This window comes from Lepeophtheirus salmonis, chromosome 13 (genome assembly GCF_016086655.4).
Source record: "Lepeophtheirus salmonis chromosome 13, UVic_Lsal_1.4, whole genome shotgun sequence".
Taxonomy (NCBI): domain Eukaryota; kingdom Metazoa; phylum Arthropoda; class Copepoda; order Siphonostomatoida; family Caligidae; genus Lepeophtheirus; species Lepeophtheirus salmonis.
The window spans coordinates 28814064-28834001 of NC_052143.2; the positions used below are offsets into that span (position 1 = coordinate 28814064).

A 19938-nucleotide genomic window follows, 5' to 3' on the forward strand; every position below is an offset into this window, starting at 1 on the left:
ATTTCACCAAAAGATTCCTAGTTTAGATGGAGTAAATGTAATACTATAATGGTTACTTGTACTTAATCAGTGCAACTCCATCTAACCAATTAAAGGAACATTAAAAGAAAAATGTAATAGAACAAATTGAAATAACAAATTATCGTATGTAATCAGAACAAAGGGCACCAGTTGAGTTGCCTTACTCTATAGTCCCCTAGGAAAGAAAGCTTCCTTTTTAAATTAAAAAACAAAACAAAACAATTAATCAGGCTTTAGATTAGGTTATCGGACATGTTTTTCCGAGTTATTTATCTTCGAACAAAATCCACACAAAATATAAAATTTTGACCTCTAAATAGAGCTGAGTATTTTGTAAAGAAAAACGGTTGTTGCGGGTGCTCTTTTTTCTTTTTTGTTCATTGTTTAATTGGTCGTCGTAGTGCTAACTTCTCCCTCTGAAGTATGCATGATTGCCAATCATTGGTGTACCTTTTATAAAAAGTAGAATAAATATATGAGTAGTATGAATGGAAATTTAATGACAATATTATCCCTTTGCTAATGTAAGTTTACATGTAAAAGGTTCTCCTCTGTGTTGCAGTTATTCTTTTTCTCCCCTCCCCCTCATATGACAGGCAATTGATAATAATAAAGGTCTTAATTTAGGTGTCTCAATCTCACCTTACCTTGCTCTCTTTTTTTCATTATAAACTACTCAACTCTACATTTAACATTGCTTTTTTCCTGATTGAATCTTATCACTAAAATTAGAAACCCATTATTAATATTGATTTTAAAGTTGCACAGAAAATTAAAATAATTCTTATGTAATATTAGGGAAAAATTATTCAAAAAGTTAAACTTGAAATGTCTCTAAAACCAGATTTCATACGAAATTCTTAATAATTGATTCGTGATTATTGCGTCTGTATTGCACCTAAAATATATTTTTTAATTTTTGTAACTTTTAAACTGGTCATGAAAAAGATAATTAAGAAGAGTGCCACTACCTCCATAATCTGGTCAGTTGGTTTTATATACTATTTTTAAGGGGATAATTTATTTGGTAGACGAAAATCCTTCTTCTTCAGTAATACTGAAATTGTTTTATTCATGTCAATTTGACCTTTTTCTCTTATTTTAAGAGTTTTTCATGTAGTATTGAGCTTATAGTTAGAAATATGAAATTGTAGTAATCCCTACAAATTTAGCTTTAATTTAAATGTGTATTTAGGTAAAATATAAAATATTTTTGCTCAAATAAAATTATTTCCAATTTTAAAGATTCAATTATCATCAACTGACATTTTATGATATGTTGTCAGCCAAATTTTTAAAGACAACGGCAGTGGCTAGATTTTTTATATATACTGGGATTGCAGAAATTTTCCCATTTCTACTACTGAGAAACAGAGTTGAGAAATTTGCCAAGAGCTATTACAAGGCGTGATATTTCCGCATTGTTCTATAGATTTGATAAAAATTTTAAAATGGGAAGCAGAAATACCCATTTACTTTAAATTATTAAGTAGGCGAGAATGTAACAAAATAGGGTGCATTGTATAAGTTTGTGCGCCCGTCATATTTTCTCTTTCTATCTCAAAAATGGAGACGACGACAGCGGGACGTTGGTATTGAATTATCGCAACTTTTTAATAATGGGGGCAAAACTTTACAAAGTAAAAAGTATATTATTGTATTCGGTGGAGAAGGATCTTAACTTTTGCGAGATATTCGTACAATTCGCACATTAGAGGATCATGAAAGTAAATAAAAAGGTCTCATTATGTGAATGAAATTGTGAGTTTGTACCTTATCCTCTATTCCGTGGTAGGGGAGGGACTTGGAGTTGATTTATGGACTGAGAAATGAGTAAGAAGGAGTTCACATCTCATTAAGAAAATCAAAACAACTTTTTCTTGTATCTACCATGAACTATTATAGTATAATTGCAAGATGAACTTGATAGGTATCATAGAAAGGAACTTTCATGTTATCAAATCCATCAACTCATGAAATAGAAAATGACTCTGTATATAAATATACAGTCCAAATCCCAATGATCGTCTAATCCTAAGAGGAAAATTATTTGATCAATTTTGATCGATTAAGTTCTTCTCCTCCTCCTCCTAATTCAATAATATATTCTTCGCTTTGCAAAGTTATTCCTTATTATTAAAAAGTTGCAATAATTGAATTTCAACTATCCACTGTTGCTGCCTCAAATTCTGGTAATGGAAAGAGAAAGTATCACGTGTAGGCAAACTTATATTATATACTGCAAAATAGATTACCAATTGATCATCAAACTCAACCTCATCCTGACAAATTTCCCACTGTATAGGAATAGTAATGATAGCACTCCGTAACTTTTAAAAATGAAAACTTGGGAATAAACTCACCTGAAACTTAAGTTATCGATTCTAAGAGTAAGTTTATCATTTGATCATGCATGGTCCAAGGTAGAAATTGAGTTGCTTATTTTTTCTCACTATGGACAAAACTAATATTTTATTTATTTCATTCAGTGAGCTGTGGGGATTGTGTATTTCCTTTTAGATTCAAAGGGGTCTATTTCGATAAATGTACACGTTACAAAAGCCATTATTACTGGTGTGGAACAAAGTTAGAAGTTAAGGATGAAGAATGGATTATTTGTCCAAAAAATTGTCCAAAGGACTAGGAGGAAGTGAAGGATCAAAGTCAAGACAGGACCTTATTTTAAGCCTCTGCTCGTATTTTTATTTATTTTTTCCTTTTTTTGTGATTTATTCTTCATTTTCATTCTTTGACAAATTAATGAAACAAATAAAAAGATGATGATAATTTGAGCGATTGAATTCTAACATTTATTTATAATCAAAGAGTGATTAGAATGGGGTCTTTTGTTGAGCTTAATTAGCCCTCCTTTCGTCAATTATTTGTAGTATGTACCCGCCTCTTTAAGTCTTATTAAATGCAATTCTTTATTTACTTAAATAAACCATTGTTTGAAGTTATTCATATATTTAGAAATTTTTAAGCGAGGCTTAGTGAATTAAATGAATTTACTTATAAGTTGTTCAATTGTATTTCCTCTTCCTTTCTTTGATTCTTCTATTTTTTCAATGCGAAGATTGAGGCAATGAGTCAAAAAGATGACTTCTAAGTTTAATGGATAAAATGTTCGATTCACATTTTACTTTTGGTATTTTTTTTGTAATTGACTTGTAGAATGTGTTAAATGTAATATCTACGGCCCTGCCAGATTAAAACACTTACTGTACCTAAGATTTTTTAGTCAAAAACTTTTTTATTTCAGTTCAAAAATGTTGTCTTTGAGGAAGAGATATTAATTTTAGCACGTGATCTTACAAATATTCTCTAATACTCATACAATATTATTTGTTGTAATATTGTACAAAGTCAATTAGATTTTGCTTTAAAACTTATAACCGTAAAAAATATAATTCCTCCTACACGAGGTTAAATGATTGAAACTGGGTGAACTTCAGATATTAGTAAAACTCATTAACTGAGGCGTACAACGGTATCTACAAAATTTAAATATTGTAGTAATTACTTACTTATATAATAGATGTAACGTCATCAAAAAATGATGGGTATTAATTTCATTCCCAAAGTTTTCATAAAGTTTCGTAGAAGTTTTTATTAAAAATAATAATTTAATCTTCTTACTATAAGAATAACAAATTATATGTTGTTGAAACATCAAACGCAAGTTTTTGAAATGATTTTAAAACAGGGATTTATTTTTCTATCGCTTGATCTATTCATAGGTGTATTTTTAGCAATTTATTATAATATTTACGATTACAAAATTGATGAAATAGTAAAAAAAAATAATATAAAATTTTAAAGGACGTAAATATCATTATCATTCACCTGTTGGTTATGTAACTTAATACGTTTTATTTTTGGGCTTTCTTTTGAACAGTTCACGAATCACGTTATTAAAAAGATTTTAACGAACGAACTATTGATCCATTAGACTGTACAAGAAAATACTTAAAATGCCCACTCCATACAATCCACATTTATTATTGTTATTTAATCCATAGAACACAAAAACTTCCATTAAAACCATCGTGTGCAATAGGTTTGGTTTTTAAAACCGGATTTTAAAAATCGCATTGTTTAAGTATAGTTACGATTCACAGTCATATTTACTTAAATAGACGGAAAGTAAATGTAGCAACAATATATCCCTGGGATGCCATATCTCAAAAAAAGTGGCCCAGGTTGCATTAAGGGGGATTAATTTTTAATAAGTTTTTTGCTGAATAATATTTGAAGATTCCAACACGGTATTTGTTTTTGTCAGTTCCTATTGTTTATTTATTTTATTATTGTCATAGAGATAATTTAGATAGAGCGATTAATGTCAAAAAGAACTTAAGTTGGCAAAAAAGAAGAAATAGTTGACCATAAGATTCGAATTGGAATAGTTTTGTATATTAATACATAGATGGGGGTTGAAATATCTTTACTTTTTGTTAATGTATATTGTAATCATTATAATTTATTACCATAGTTATATAAATTTAGAGATGTTGATAGAGTATTTAGGAACATATCATTTTATGTAGTATATTCATGTTTGATTCCAATTTTTAAATTTTATTTGGTCTTTCAAAATATTAATAATGGATTTGAGAGATTATTCTGACTTTAATTCAATGCAGGAATTATTAATTCTGAAATTGTATAAGATTCCTGAGTATGCTCCGAACTTGAATCCTCTCACTTTCACGTTTTCCCAAATGATATATAATTATTTATAAGCTTTTAATAAAATATAAGATTTAAGCAGTAGACTAAGTCCGTCTCTATTATTTTTACAAGACTATAACTCAAATCAATTATCCTTAATAATTATAATTCAAAAAAGTATCATAGATCTGAAGGATCTATGATACAAATATTCAGATAACTGACATACCTAAATTAGTTCTATTATAAAAAACTACAGGAAAAACCATCTATTTTCCTTGTTGGGACATTCCTCACTCTCCTTCATAATTTAATTACCAGCTTCTCTAATTGTTTCTTGCTCGGAGTCACAATTTAAATGATTTATCTAAGAATTGTTCCGATATTTGGAGGATTTTTGTAAAAGTTGCCCCTCTGGAGGACGATTATAGAGCCCAAATTCGGCACGTTCAACCTGGGACTATATAGATATATATATCTATTATTTAAATAACATACGCGTATAGTAATTGTTAGGTGAGGATACAACTATTGTGAAGAGGATGGTAGTTGAATAAATTATCTTTATTATGGACCGACACGTTCTTTATATAATAATACACCAAGTTTGAGCTTGGCGTGCATATTGGTAATTGCATTTTGGAAAACTACTATGTATAATCTTAACGTCTGCAATGCTTGTGTGTATGGGAGAGAACTCGTGCACGTGTATTTTTTTGACTGTGTCGAATGTTTGACATCAGGCCAACAATAATGATGTGCGGGTTGATATGATGTAATAACTAATGCGATCCAAATTATGCCATTAATTGGAGGAAAAAAAATTGTTAAATCGCTATTTTCCTATAGCAGGAAATACTATGTTTTCGAATCTTTTGGTCAACTATCAAATTTCTCTTGTCTGCTGTTGTGGTTTCAAAGAATTTCCCTTACTATTACTCACAACCGTCATTCTTTGTTATATTCTATTTCTTCATCTTTATGATAATTGCGATATTATTTTACTAATTAATTCCTCGGAACAATATTATAAATCAATGAAACCTCGAAAAAGAAAAGAAGATTAAAACCTTTTAGCATTTAAAAGATATTATATATATTAAGTTATCTAGAGTACATTTACTACAAAAATGTGTCCAATCATAAGAAAAGCTAAGTAAAACAAAGGATCATATTTGGAATTTAGTATTTTTTATATTGCTTTAGATTATAAATACAACTAAAAAACTAACCTTATATGACAACTTAAACAGATTTGTATATAAAAATAAGTTTAATTTTGATTGATTTATTTAATTAAAATTTTCTTCCTGATATAAAATATTTAATTAATGAGCAATAAAAAAGGTTGCTGAAAAGTTTTCTAATTAAATATAAATAAGTATAATAGATTATTTATGTCTAATCAATCTTTTTTGTTCCAACTCCAGTAAATGTTCACCATGATTGTCCATTATATTTTTTGTTTTTATTTCTCTAAAAGATTGGACTTCCCTTTGACGCACTTTATATTATTTAATGAGCCTGTTGGCAATAATAACTTTGTAGTTAATAAGCGATAATTTATTTGTACATTTCAAGTGAAAAAGAAGTAACTATTTACGCATGCTATATCTAGAATATCAAAGAAGTTTCATTTATAAAATGGTGTGGATGACTTGTGTTCTAGGTGTTATGAAGCAGTTCTTTGATCCATGAGATCGAATCCCCACATGCCTCTGTTGTAGACCTTTACAGTTGTAGTACACAAATTTTGAGAACCAATCTTCAGATAGAAATTGAGATAATAATGAAAGTGAAGATTTTGAAGTATCATTTATAACGAGTCAATCAGCTTTAAATTAAGTGTCAGAGTCATTTAATAAATTGTCAATATCCTCTTCATCAGTACTGTCTATTTTGTTTAAAACGCTATAAATTTGGTCTCTAATAGATAATATATCTTGTTCTTTGTTTTCTTTTTATCATTTAGCTTATGAACTACTCTGCATTCAATAATAAAGTATTCATACAAAATATATGAGTAATTATTAAAGTTTCTTTTATTTTTGTGAATATTTTAATTGCTAATCCGTCCACTAATAAAGTGTACCTTAATATGAATACTTTTAAAAATAGAAAAACAAACGATAAGTGTATAATCCTGACAAATGTTTATAAGAAAAACAATAAAACCTTTAAATCAAGAGGGAAACCAGTGTCCTAAAAGTTTTTAACTGCCATCACTTGTCTATTTTTCACAACAGAACCAAATATTCAGAAATTATTTCTTATGCTACATAGACAAATATTAAATAAGTAATCAAAAACTTAAACTATCCATAAATGAAAATAATATTATAAGTAGTATGTTATTTTATCAATTTTTAATAGATGACATATTTTGAAGGACGAACATAAAGCCCTTTAATAAAATGTTTTTTATAAATTTTAGAGATCTACTATTATTGTGTTTAATATTTTAAAAATATCTGAAACTTTATGAAAAATAATGCAATGATAAATGAATCAAAATATGAGATACCAGTCTCCCGCTGTTGAAAAAGGGTTGTAATTGAAAAAAAAATATTAGGTTCCAAATAAGATCCTTCATTTTAATATGTAGATTTTTGTATAATTAGATCCTTTTCTTGGAACAGTATTCAAAATAACTTTATATATGGTTTATCTTTCGAATGCTGGAATATTTTTTATTCAATTCTCAATGACCACTACTATAACAGGCAACTTTTTAGTTTTATCTCCAACCAACCAACCAGTCTCTGCTTTGAGATATAGAGTCGTATCTTACCGTTATGAGCCATATTGAATGTGAAACAATGACAATTTTCATCTTAAGAAGTTATTCATCTGTAATTCCTGAATCATTTTAGTAATCCGATTAGCAAATAATTGATAATTAGACACATCATCAACGACATTTTCAAATATTTCTAGCAAGGGGAAACTTGTTTTTATTTTATTGAATTTATAATCAAATTAGAAGTCATGTATGTTAGCACAAACCATTTTCAGAAGTTTACCTATTTTTGATAAATAATAATATAATAAAATTGATATAAACTATTCATATAATCTAGTACCCCTGAAAAAAAAATCGCTTCATTTTTGGGATCATCGAACTCAGTAACTATATGACATAATGGTAATCCACTGTTATGAAGTCACTGAGCCTTTTATTACGGTAGTTATTCCTCAAACTCAATTGATTATTTTTGCCTTTTCACTGCTTCGACTTCTCAAAATACAATGACACACACAAAGTAGTGAACCTGCAGTAAAAGAAGTGACATCCAAGCGCGTGGAACAGGAATAGGGGATAGTCTCATAGTCTGGGTTGTGGGGTGGATGCATAATAACTTGCCATCTTAGCTACCGGAACTTCTGGTACGTCATCAAATTATTGAACGGACTGGTATTGTCTTGATGAAACACAATTTCTCTCATATTCAAGTTTCTTTTTGTATCCAGCCTTCTGCAAATGCCTCAAAATAGTTTTATGAACGATGTTCAGCTAATGGGCGATGCTACGACTGCTAACATGACGGTCTATTTCGAAAGTTTCCATTATTTATAGACATTTTCTACAACAAGCCTGCCAGTAATTGGCGCATCATTCACAGACACTACACCAGAACAAAATTGTTTAAACCACTGTTGTACAACACAAACCGATAGAGTACCGGACCCGTATACATTTCAAATTTTCTTGATCGCTTTGAGGTAGTAAAAATAATTTTTTTTCCAAATTTCTACCTTTGAGCCCTCCATACTCAATGCATGATAACTCACGACTGATTGCTGAACTGTCCTACCTCAATACTGTTCAAATAGCGTTTTTAGTATGTATATATTAACACCTTTACAAAATTGTATCGTATGATCCGATATGACCAATAATGAACTAAATATACTTTATTTAAAAAAATGCGAGAAATACGAAATTACTTTTTCCTCAACCTATTACTTTATATGCCATTATTCAATCCCGATAAAATGCAATTTAAGGATTAAATACCACCAAAATTTTAGAGGCTTTATTTGCAAAGGAAATACACATCATTAAATTATTTTTACGCCAAAGGAACTTATTAAATGCATAAATAAATAGGGGTTTATTTAAAAAAAAAAGTATTTGGTTCTAATATGTCAATAGGTCAGTTGAACTGAGTATGGATTACATTATTATTCTTTGTCAAATTATTTTTAAATTCTATCATCAATTTATTTGAACAGATCCTTTGGAGGTGCATCAAAATGCACTTTCATAAGCAAAAATTGCTCATCAATATAAAAAAATGATAAATTGATATATTTTATATAAAAAGGGACATATCGGAGCCAATATAAGTCTTTCAAATCAAATAATGTTTATAAACTTAATTAAAGTTATTGAGTATCTTAGATTATTCGACAAATTTAAATACAAGGCCTGTAATTAGCTCAAATATGTTAATGGAATATTGGGCTGTATGTATATACAGTATGTTAAGATCAAATCGGTGCATTGTTCAAAAATATATAAATTGTCACTGAGCTCACATTTTTCAGCATATTTACTGGAAAATTGACTTGAATTTTACATACCAATGTTGAGAAAGAGCTCATTTGATGTATCTGCATCAGTGTGCTGTACTTTTGCCTTAAACTTCTTTGCATCAGGACATTTTGTCAAAAGCCATTTTGCCTCAAGGATATTTCACCTTAAAATATAAATAAATGACGTTTATACGTCGTTATGTTTACTTTTAGATCAACTTGATGTTACCTTTGAATTTTTAAATCAAAATATGTCAACTGTATTACTATAAATCCCGTAAAATGGTTGTTTCATGCCAGAATATTGATGGAACTTAAATCCCGTAAAATGGTTGTTTTATGCTAGAATACTGAATGAACTATGCTTTTTCCTCATATTATGATGCTCGTCAATCCATGTGTATTTTCCAACATAATTGGTCTATCATGTCTAATAATAATTAATAACGCAATAGTAATTAGTACTTCTTCTGTTTGAATCGTTGTCCTGTTGGAGTTTGTTGGTGTGTGCATCGGTATTTTGGGGAACAGTTTAATCATTTTATTTATATTGTAAGACGAAATATCAATGAGGCAAAGTGGGTTTTAGTTTGAGGAAATTTGTCCTAAGTCAAAATAGCTTAAGGCGAAAGTACCTATTGCCATCTGCTCCAGCATGAATCAGAGCCAAGATACGGGCTCGAAATGAGAAATAGGCATTGACGAGACTGTTTTTTGGCATGTTAGGCATTGTCTCCTTGATGGAGGCTATCAAAGAGTCCGTGTTGGTATGATATTTTTTATCTATTTTTCATAAAACATAGCCTCAGACAAAAAAGATACATCTGGACTGCTTGGGGAGGGGGTGGGGAGTCATATATCCTTCTAATGAAGTCATAGCAGTGCTCACTCATCCACTTCTGGGACCTGTCTGAGAATTAACAAGGTACTGAGTCATGTTGCCAGACACCAGGTCGATATTTTGAGACATTTGAAATCCCCTGATTTGTAATCTCAATTTTGTTGTAGACAAAAATCATTGTCACAGAGCAACACCGTTCCTCCTCTGAAAATTCATTATTTGTTTGATCTACAGCAGCTGTCACAATGATGGCCAACACATCAATAAATTTTGTCGATACAACAACGTTTCTTCCGGCACAAAAAATGCATTAACAAACAGCTGCATCATAACAAAATTGCCGGCGCAATCAAGTGCAGGTTAGATCTAAACACCCTGCATAAAATAAAAAATAAATTTCGTTTTTCTTCTTTTTTGGAATTATGTACAATATTGCTTTTATTTCATTTCTACCTATACTGAATTTTGGCCTTTTAGGTCCTCTATATATACTAAAAACTATTAATTTAAACCATTTATTTTGTTGTAAGCTTCAAATCAACTTTTAAAGTTCAAATTTTGTTCGGTTCTACTGTAATTTATGATAATTTATCCTCTTCACAGATGCGAAATGCAATCCATACTGCGTCTTTCCATTCGAATACTATGGAAAAATTTATAACGAATGTATAAAAATGGCTGGTTCAGAAAAGTATTGGTGCTCTTTTACTAGTGTTTACATCGGAATAGATATCCCTTGTGATATTAATTGTCTAAATAAACATAATGTGTCAGACAATGATAATCCCCACCATGATAATAACATGAGCAGCTCATCACTATCGACTCTTCTTGCAGCATTAAATAGATATAGAAATAAAGAAATAACCAAAGAACTCCCACTATTCCTGGTACATAATAACTCTGATCTTGGTAATAGCACTCCCATAATGGATATCCCCCAGACGATATTTTTTAAATATCGAAAGTAATATTAATAGCCAATTAGATCAAACTAACGAGACTTATGCTGTCACCCAATCTTATTATCGAGAATTGACAGCTCCTTCATCAATCAAAAGTGAGTCGGATGACCCAACGACAATATCCATTAAGGACATTTTATCCAGAATTTTACTAAATAAAGGAGATACTTCTAGTCACGAGAATCAGAAAAGTGTCACTAAACCAGTGAGTGATGAAGAGTCAACTACAGATAATTTGACTCTAACAACAGAGAATCATCAAGATTTAGCTAGTAGCTCCATCTCTAACTCATCACCAGGGATATACTTGAAATTAACTACATCAACTGAATATCCATTTGGACACAAAGTCATAAATGAAATCGATTCAACCGTTGCACGTAGATATACTGACTCGAGCTTACATTTAATTCCTAATAGTGTTGACATCCATTCAATAAATCCAGAATACGAAAAAACGACTCCAAGTAGTGATATGCAAAGCCAAGGGATTTCTGAGACATTTAATGTTCCTCATAGTCAAAATCTTATAAACAACACTACTCCTATTTTCCCTAAAAATGAATCAGATGTTTTATTAACAAATACACAATTAAAACCCTTTCAAAACAAGGAACCCCTCATCCCCAGCTCAAACAGCAAAGATATTCAGAACCCAACTCAAATGCATGAACAACAAACAACCAAGTCTTCCTCCTCTGAAAAGAATTATCCTGAAATAAATCAGAGATCTATCTTATTAAATAATATAATTGACAAGTCCACAACTAATCTATATGAAATTCCAGAAACTGAATCATCTCCTTACTCGAAAAACACAGACATGGGTCTACAGGATGAGTTAAAAATGGACGATTCAAAAACTAATGAGATCCAGAGTAAACCTCAAGAACAAGTTTCTAAAATAACGACTTCAATAACGAGCGATAATTCAGAGGTTGGTCATAATTATTTGGAAACAACTGCAGCTTCTTTCACAAGAAATCAAATGGAAAATCATATAAGTAAATCCACAAGTCCTTCATTGGATTCGACTTACATATCGATTCAAACTGATTCATCATCTTTATTCAACCCCCAAAATATTCAAATTGTTGATACAACGCCAAAATTTATGCAAGAATCTTCTTTACAAAAGACTGATCAGAAAACTGAAAGCACAGTACATGATTCTTTGGAGAACCATTCTGTTATGGAAGCATCTACAGTTAGTAATTCAAATAAAATAAATCCCGAAAGTACTTCAGAAGATCTTGATATGAAAAATATAAATAGTCCTGGGACATCGAACACTCCTTTCCTTCAAAATCTATTGGAACATAATGATTCTACCTTATCCGTTCAAAGTAAGTTAGGAAATTCTAGAAAGGATATACCGGTCAGAGCGCTACAAACCCAGGGGTCCACTTTGTTTAACTTTAATAGTAAGGACATTCAAAGCACAACTCCAAAGGGTGATGTACAAAATGTCGAGTCAAACATTGATTCACCAAAAGGATCTGGATTTGCAACTAAAGATAACTCCATTAGAGTATCCACAGATAATATTCTTATTACTCCTAACAAAGTTACAATGGAACCAAACTTCCGACCTTGTGATCATAAGGATAGTTCTACTCCTTTTTATCAACTACCACCTTGATCAACCCATTAAATTCAGAATTATCTACAATCAACGAAAAGTTTTCCTCACTTTCTTACAAATACACCAACAATCTGGGACAAATGAAAACCATTTCTACTACATTGAATACTAGTCCTTCATCAACCGAAATTATTGTCACTCCAGATAAAAGAATACAGTCTACAAGCAAACCCCTAACTCAGACATCATTAACTCCAGAGTCAAAGAAAAGAGCTAACTCATTCAGGAGTGGTCAAATGGACTTTAATAATATTATGTGGTTAGAAGAACTTTTAGATTCAGATAATGAATCGGAAGACGCAACAACTACGACATCAACAATTTGGACTAGTGAAAATAGTCAAGAAACGGAAGAGTACACCACCGCTAAGGCTTCTCCAGAAGACGAATCTGTAGAACCGTCCTCACGATTATCTACTTCTATAACACGGACCAAATCCACTGCAAATGAACCTACCACAAATAAAATTGAAACTAACACTAATCATAGTAAATCAAACCCCTCAACAGAGAGTAATTCTCCAAACAAAGAAAGTACAAAAGATGCAAGTCGGTTGACGACAACTAGTGATATTATAACTACTGGGAGTAAAGTTGGTATAACTGCGCCCCTTGAACTTATTATGTCTCTTATTAATCCCTCATATCTTAAATCCAAAGAGCTTTCGAACGATGAAGAAGAATCCATTATAAGTACTACAACGTCTTTTAATGCCATCCTTATGGAAGAAACAACAACATTGACCACATTCGAAGAACCTAATGAAAGCTTTTCTTCAACTCAAAAACAAAGAGGCGCTCATTCCTTATCTGAAATCACAGATGTCCCAACCGTCCCTTTAAACTTTCATCATAAAACCACTACAATACCAAAAACCAACAAAGTAACAAATAAGTATACCGATCGGATAACTCCAGAATTATCCACAACCCCTCATAGAGCTCCAACTCAGAAACTAAAATCCTCTACGTCTATTATGAACAGTCCCAAAACAGAATCAAGTTTAATGGATCAACTACTAGAAACATTACCCCATGCGACAACTATATTAAAACCTGAAATGATTAAGTCATCAACACGCAAATCAACAACTACCCTCTCCTCTACAACTACAACAACAACCATGGCGACGACCCTTAAAACAACAGAGGTTGTATCAAGTAAGCGTATTTGAATACAGGCGAAAAAGTATTAAATTTATATTTAATTATTTATATCATCTTTAAAACAAAACGTAATTCATTGTAAAAGTACAAATCTAACTTTAAAAAATCTCATTCTATTTAAATTTTCTCTTTGGCAACAGGTATGTACACCTATAAAATTTAGAATAAAAAATAACTTACGTAATTAATTACATGTATTATGAACCAACAGTAATGAGTTACTGACGTGATACATGATTTCATGATTGAATTATCAATAAATATGAATGATTAATGACTGGTTTTGTTTGGTGCCCACGTACGTTAAAAGAAAAAAAAGCCCTGCCGATGGCATAACCCTTGAAATTTATAACCCCTCCAAACATAGCACAACAAAATTATCCTTTAATTATAAAAGTATTATTTTATTGAATAAAAAAAATCATCAAACTACTGAGCTACATCTCACACTAAACATACATTTGGTTAACCCCTCCTATACATGTTATAGGTCACAAGCAAACTAAAAATATATATATATATTATCCGCAGGGGACAGCCCCTAGCTTGGAGCCGTAACATAATTTTTTGTAGCCCCCACTACATATGTGAGTAACAAACATATGTATTATATTAAATGATATTATTATTCAGGGAGTTGTACTATTTAGGCCTAGGGCGACGCCACTATCTGTCGCTTTGTTGATAACTGAATATAAGTAAATATCACTTATGCACTGCGGTCTTTATGAAAAAATGGTATATAACTTAAGTAAAAAAAGAACAGGAAAGTACGGCATACTAGTATTAATATATGTAACAAAATCTCTACAAAATAGTAAAATAGTAACAGCACTATTGTGAAGGGTAAAAAAAATGGAATTGCTCTGTTGTGTGCTTCCATCTATTGTGCAATCAATGAATGAATAAATTGTTCCTAAAGTTTTAATTAGGGTTCATTCATATACCAGCGGGGTTTAAACATAATTATAACATCTCCCCCGTCCCCTCTTTCTCCCATAAGGACTTTCGTGGTTCTTATCTTCGCCCCTCCAAAGAACCAAATTTTTTGTCACCTCTTCCCCCTTAACAAGTTTAGTTTTTCCCAGACTTATTTTTTGTTTGTTTTTTAATGTTCTTTTAATTGGTCAGATGGAGTTGATTATATGCACAAGATATCTATCAAGGGAGCCTTGGCACACTCTCTAGCCAAAAGGTGGGCAATTAGCTAGCAGATTACTTATTTTGTTATTTAGCTTGTTCAAACTTGCACCACTTGGAAAAAATAGAATCAATTGACAAATTCGTTGTCCCGAATATTTGGAACAGGCACATAGGACCCCTTGGTATCCGTGTCGTTAGCGACAACATAAAAGTGATTCAAACTCTTAGACTTGTTGAGACGTTCGTTAACAAAGTTAGGAGGAAGTTTGAGGCATCTAAAGGTGATTTTTAGGCAACATCAATGCAAGCTGAGTCTCAAATGGCTCCAAGACAATTTTGACAACTTCTTTTCGCCAGAGTTTTCGCCTCCAAACTTGCCAGATCTAAATTGGTTGAACGACAAACCAACCAAACCCCCTGAAACACAATTACAGAACTTATCAGTCGGATCATAAGGAATTCCAGGAATTTTCCTGAACCAAGTGGTGAAGGCCCGTTAACACTTTTGGCCTCGTATATAAAAATAAAGTTTGTTTTAAAGATTTTTTTTTCTAAAAATATATAATTTACAATTTTTTAATTCACACCTGAGGCTGTTTTTCAAACTGGAGGTGATTTTATTGAAAAAAAACTTAATTAGAATTCACCAAGATTTCAGAATCTGGTTTTACTTTTTTAATTTGATAGATAATTGATATAAAAAAATAATTTTTGCGGCACAGATAACTTGCACACTCTATAAGGAACATTATTGTATTACGATTAACCCCATTTGACCAAAGAATGAGACCAAGACCTTTGATGTCCATATACATTATGTACATTTCCTTATCTAGGAGTGACCTGGAGTCGAACCAACACACACTGATTTGGAGATAATCATTTTTCCGATTGCATTGTCCATTGAGTTACGTTGCTCCATTCATTTATCATTTCAATAGGCTTTCTTAGAAAATATTGCATTACTGTGTGAAGAAAAAGTACTCAGGCCTGCTAATAAGTAGTCATTAAAATACTCATAATTGATGAGGATGACGTTGTACAAAGAAAAATTTATTTTGTAATATTTTACTATTACAATGGGCATTAAATATGAATGCTCCACTGCTATTTAACGGAGGTCTTCAGGGCTTCAATATTCAGATTGAGGACTCTGCAGGCCTTTTCCTCAATTTGCCACCAAATGGAGTAATCCAGTGAATTCAATTCTGGGTTCTGAGGGGGCCAAAGGTTCTTCGACCAGAACTTTATATTGCTACCCATCCACTCTTGTACAATATTAGCAGTACGAACTGGAGCCCCATCCTGCTGAAATACGTACGTGGGCTTGTTAGACTTCCTCATTGTATTGGGAATCTATGGGACCACATTTTCCTTCAATACAATAACCGGCGGGTAATCGATATCCAACAATTACATGCATTTTTTCTCCAGTTGATGCCACAATCCCCAGCATAATCACAGAGGCCCAATGTGTGGTCTTGGTGACTGTCTCGATACTGTTGTCAGCCTTGCCAAAGCATACCAACCGATCATTTTGCTTGTTATTGACAGGGTCAACGGTAGAGGTCTTTTCATCAGAGAAAAAAAAATACCGGGTTGTTATTGTGGTTCAGATTATTCAAGAGTTATTGGCATCGCTCAAGACAGAGTTCTTTTTGACGTTGGGACAGGAGTGGCCTTTCAATTCTGTAAGCGACCTTCCTTCAGACTTTCGGTCGACTATGCCAACAATTTGTTCTTAAGGTTGTCTCCATCAGCCAAGCGATTTCTGATACGACAGACTGTGGCCTTGCTGAAGTTTAAAGCCTGCATGATGGTCCTCTTGGCGCGGATTAAATTGCCTGTGATGGCTCTTCTTGCCTCCATCATGAATGATACAGATTTTTTGTTAACAACATGAGCCTTAATCAAAGGCTTAGAATCTAAGCTATTCAAAAATAATCGGAAATTTAAGATTCAATCAACAAAACCTATTCAAAACTGTATTTTGGAAGGTCTCATTACTTTTTCTACACCCAGTAAACTTTATGTCCACGTTTTCTATTACGTTTTTAATGCCTTCTTGGCACATAATTAAATTTTTTGGTTTTTAAAATTAGTCCCTTACTCCCTAACAAGAATATACTTGGTTCTTGGTCGGATACCCCTCTAAGTAGTCACATTTGCTCGTGAATGCCCTTTGCGTATTTAAAATTAACCAATAAATGTGTCAAGGGATTTTTACATAATTAATCAAAGAGTGCTAGAAATGAAGGATACATAAAAACGGGAAGAGTGAATAATAATAAAAAAACTAGGCAGTAAAATTAACTTTTCTTCATTTAGGTAAAAAAACAAAATGTGTCGAGAAGGTTCTAGAAATATTGTTTGGAATTGAAGTTCCTTGTTGATCATCCTCGTCTCATCGTTAACACAATATTTATGTAACAAATATTAAAAAAAACATTTTGTGATATTCTTTTTTATTTAAAATAATCTATAACAAACAATAAATTAACCTCATTAAAAGTCTTTGTATGTTTCACGTTGTAATAATACCGTATATGTAATTAATGATTTGTTCATAATTCTACATACTTCAGTTCAAGGCAATGGTACCCATGTTATAGGATCACTAAGGTTTGTAGTTAAATAATAATTTGTCACGGTGTTACCTCACTAAAGATGGGTTAATATACCTATCTTGCGTGTACATGCAATTTTTTTCGAAAAACTTTTAAAATTATCAGTGCTGTTAATCTGCTTCATTTTTTAGCTCAACTTTTTTTTTATTTTTTTAATTAGCACAAGAAAGAGTTATTTTTTGTTTCCCAAGCTACTGACATTATTATTTAATTCCTGATGAGAGAAATGCCTTTTTTACTACATACAAGCTGTCATTTATACATACATCCCGGATCAAACATTTGCGTATGCTCATAAAAGACAGAGAGTCACCCTGAGGATTTGTTGCGGAGTCATGAATTGCAAGTCCTTGTTGGAGTAGAATAGAGAACTGACATCGGAGTAATTCTTGCCTTTATCCTTGTGGATTTCCTTCTCTCCTTCTTCCTCTCATCGCAGCTGTTTTTAGCTGATCTAAATTCTTCCCTTTATCCTTGTTGATTTCCTTCTCCCCTTCCTCCTCTCATCGCAGCTGCTTGTAGCTGATCACGGCAGCTAAGCAATTTTCCTCGAAAAACATTGCCTAAATTGTCAGGGTTACCATGTTGCTTTACGGTTTTCATTTTTAACATGTCCAAATACTACCGGTTAGCACCGTTGACAGTTATAATCTTCCAACATCAACAAAACTCCCTTCCAAAATGAATAGGTTCTGTGATTTAATATTTGTTTTCTTTGGGAGAGAGAAAATGCCACGTTAGCAATATTCATGCTTAAAAAAATTTAATATATCATGACAACTTTCCTTCTAAAAGCAAAGCATATTTATAATCACAAAACATCTTTATTTTGTAAGGATGAGTTGTTGAGGCTTGAACATTATAAAAAGCAAAATGTTTCGAAATAAATTGTCTATACACACATAGTAGATATAGTACCCCAACTTAACATAAAAATGTACACTGTATTTTTTGTTTGCTGTCGATGTCATTTGTATACTAAAGGTTGATTGGTTGAATTTAAAGCTGTAAAGAATCATTCTCAATAATTTGTTAATATTCATTTTATTGCTGGGGAGAATTGGCAGGCTACAACTAACTGATTTTGGTTTTTTTTCTAGCTGTTATTTTTCTAGGAAAAAAGTTGCAAAATACAATGGAGGTAACGATGTATTGTTGACACAGTTGTTCGTCTATTGCACTTGTTTTAATCCGTTTTTTTAAATTAACTGTTAATTATATTTTATACTTTTTTTAATATGGTATAATTTTAAATTATGTTTCAGAGCTAAAATGCCCCCTCAAAAATGGAGATGGCCATTGTATATTTCCATTTCACTACAAGGGTAAAGTTTACTTCACATGCACGAAACAAAACTACAATGCCTATTGGTGTGGAAAAGTTTACACAACGACCAATCAAGTTTGGGGATATTGCTCGGACGAATGCCCTAGAGATTAATTCGGTTATTTTTTATATTATCATTTAGTTATCAGAGTTATTCTTTATTTTGTAAGATGTAGAATCTCTGATTATAAGTATTTGGATTTCTCAGAAACCAATATTATATATAAATATCCCATGTTTCATATTAATGGCATTTCAATGTATATATAAATCGAAATATAATATTTATAAATAGACAACCTTGAGTTTCACTCATTGAAAATTTACAAACTTATTTTTTTCATAGGATCTGAATATCATTTGGTATGTCGAATCCCATTTTAATTTTATAAAGTATACTTTAAAGGTCAAATGTCACAATAAAGATCTACTTCTTTTAAAATTTAATTTTACTGTGTGTACCTGGGTGTCCAATTTTAGAGTGTGTTAAAGATGAAGAGTATCACTGATGAATTGTTGCAGAGTTATAAGTATAGGGTTCTTGTTGGACTCGGAGAAGAATTGAAGATCAACTGCTGTCTATATCACTGCTAGATATGGAGTGAGATTTCAGTTTATTTAAAAAAATTCAAATTGTCATTAAAACCAATAACACTCACCGGTTTGGTTAGCTTTGGAACTTTAGTCAAGGATTTTATAATGTTATGATCAATTGTAATGCCACTTTACATATGTTTATAAAAAGATTTGAAGCCCAAGTTGACATTTTTTTAAGTTAATTTTTAGTACAAAAGTCTGTTTAACATTTTCTAGGATTATGAATGACGTCATATAAGTCAATATCCATATAGAAATAGTAATAATAGTAATATTTTCTAAATTTTCTATCATTTTATGAGAAAGGATTAGAAAATAATCTTAAATCATAATAATAAGTAGTCAAATCACGGATCAGGGGTTCCAGCCGGTATGCAAACCTCTAACCGGAA

General features: G+C 31.5%; 1 protein-coding gene across 3 annotated transcripts in view; it reads left to right on the forward strand.

Annotated features, from left to right (window-relative positions):
• The window catches only part of LOC121128237 (uncharacterized), a 30656-nt gene extending 11408 nt beyond the window's left edge, over window positions 1–19248 (forward strand). Inside the window, exons 5-7 of one of the 3 annotated variants that reach the window (XR_005868109.2) lie at window positions 10679–13846; window positions 17324–17617; window positions 18888–19248. Coding sequence is in view for 2 of the 3 variants with exons in the window: in XM_040723814.2 (XP_040579748.1) it covers window positions 12766–13846; window positions 18888–19063 (1257 nt within the window). In the remaining variant the exon portion in view is untranslated. The remainder of the gene's footprint in view (window positions 1–10678; window positions 13847–17323; window positions 17618–18887) is intronic. The other 2 variants (XM_071892844.1, XM_040723814.2) reach the window with 2 other exon arrangements.
• The last annotated feature ends 690 nt before the right edge of the window (window positions 19249–19938 follow it).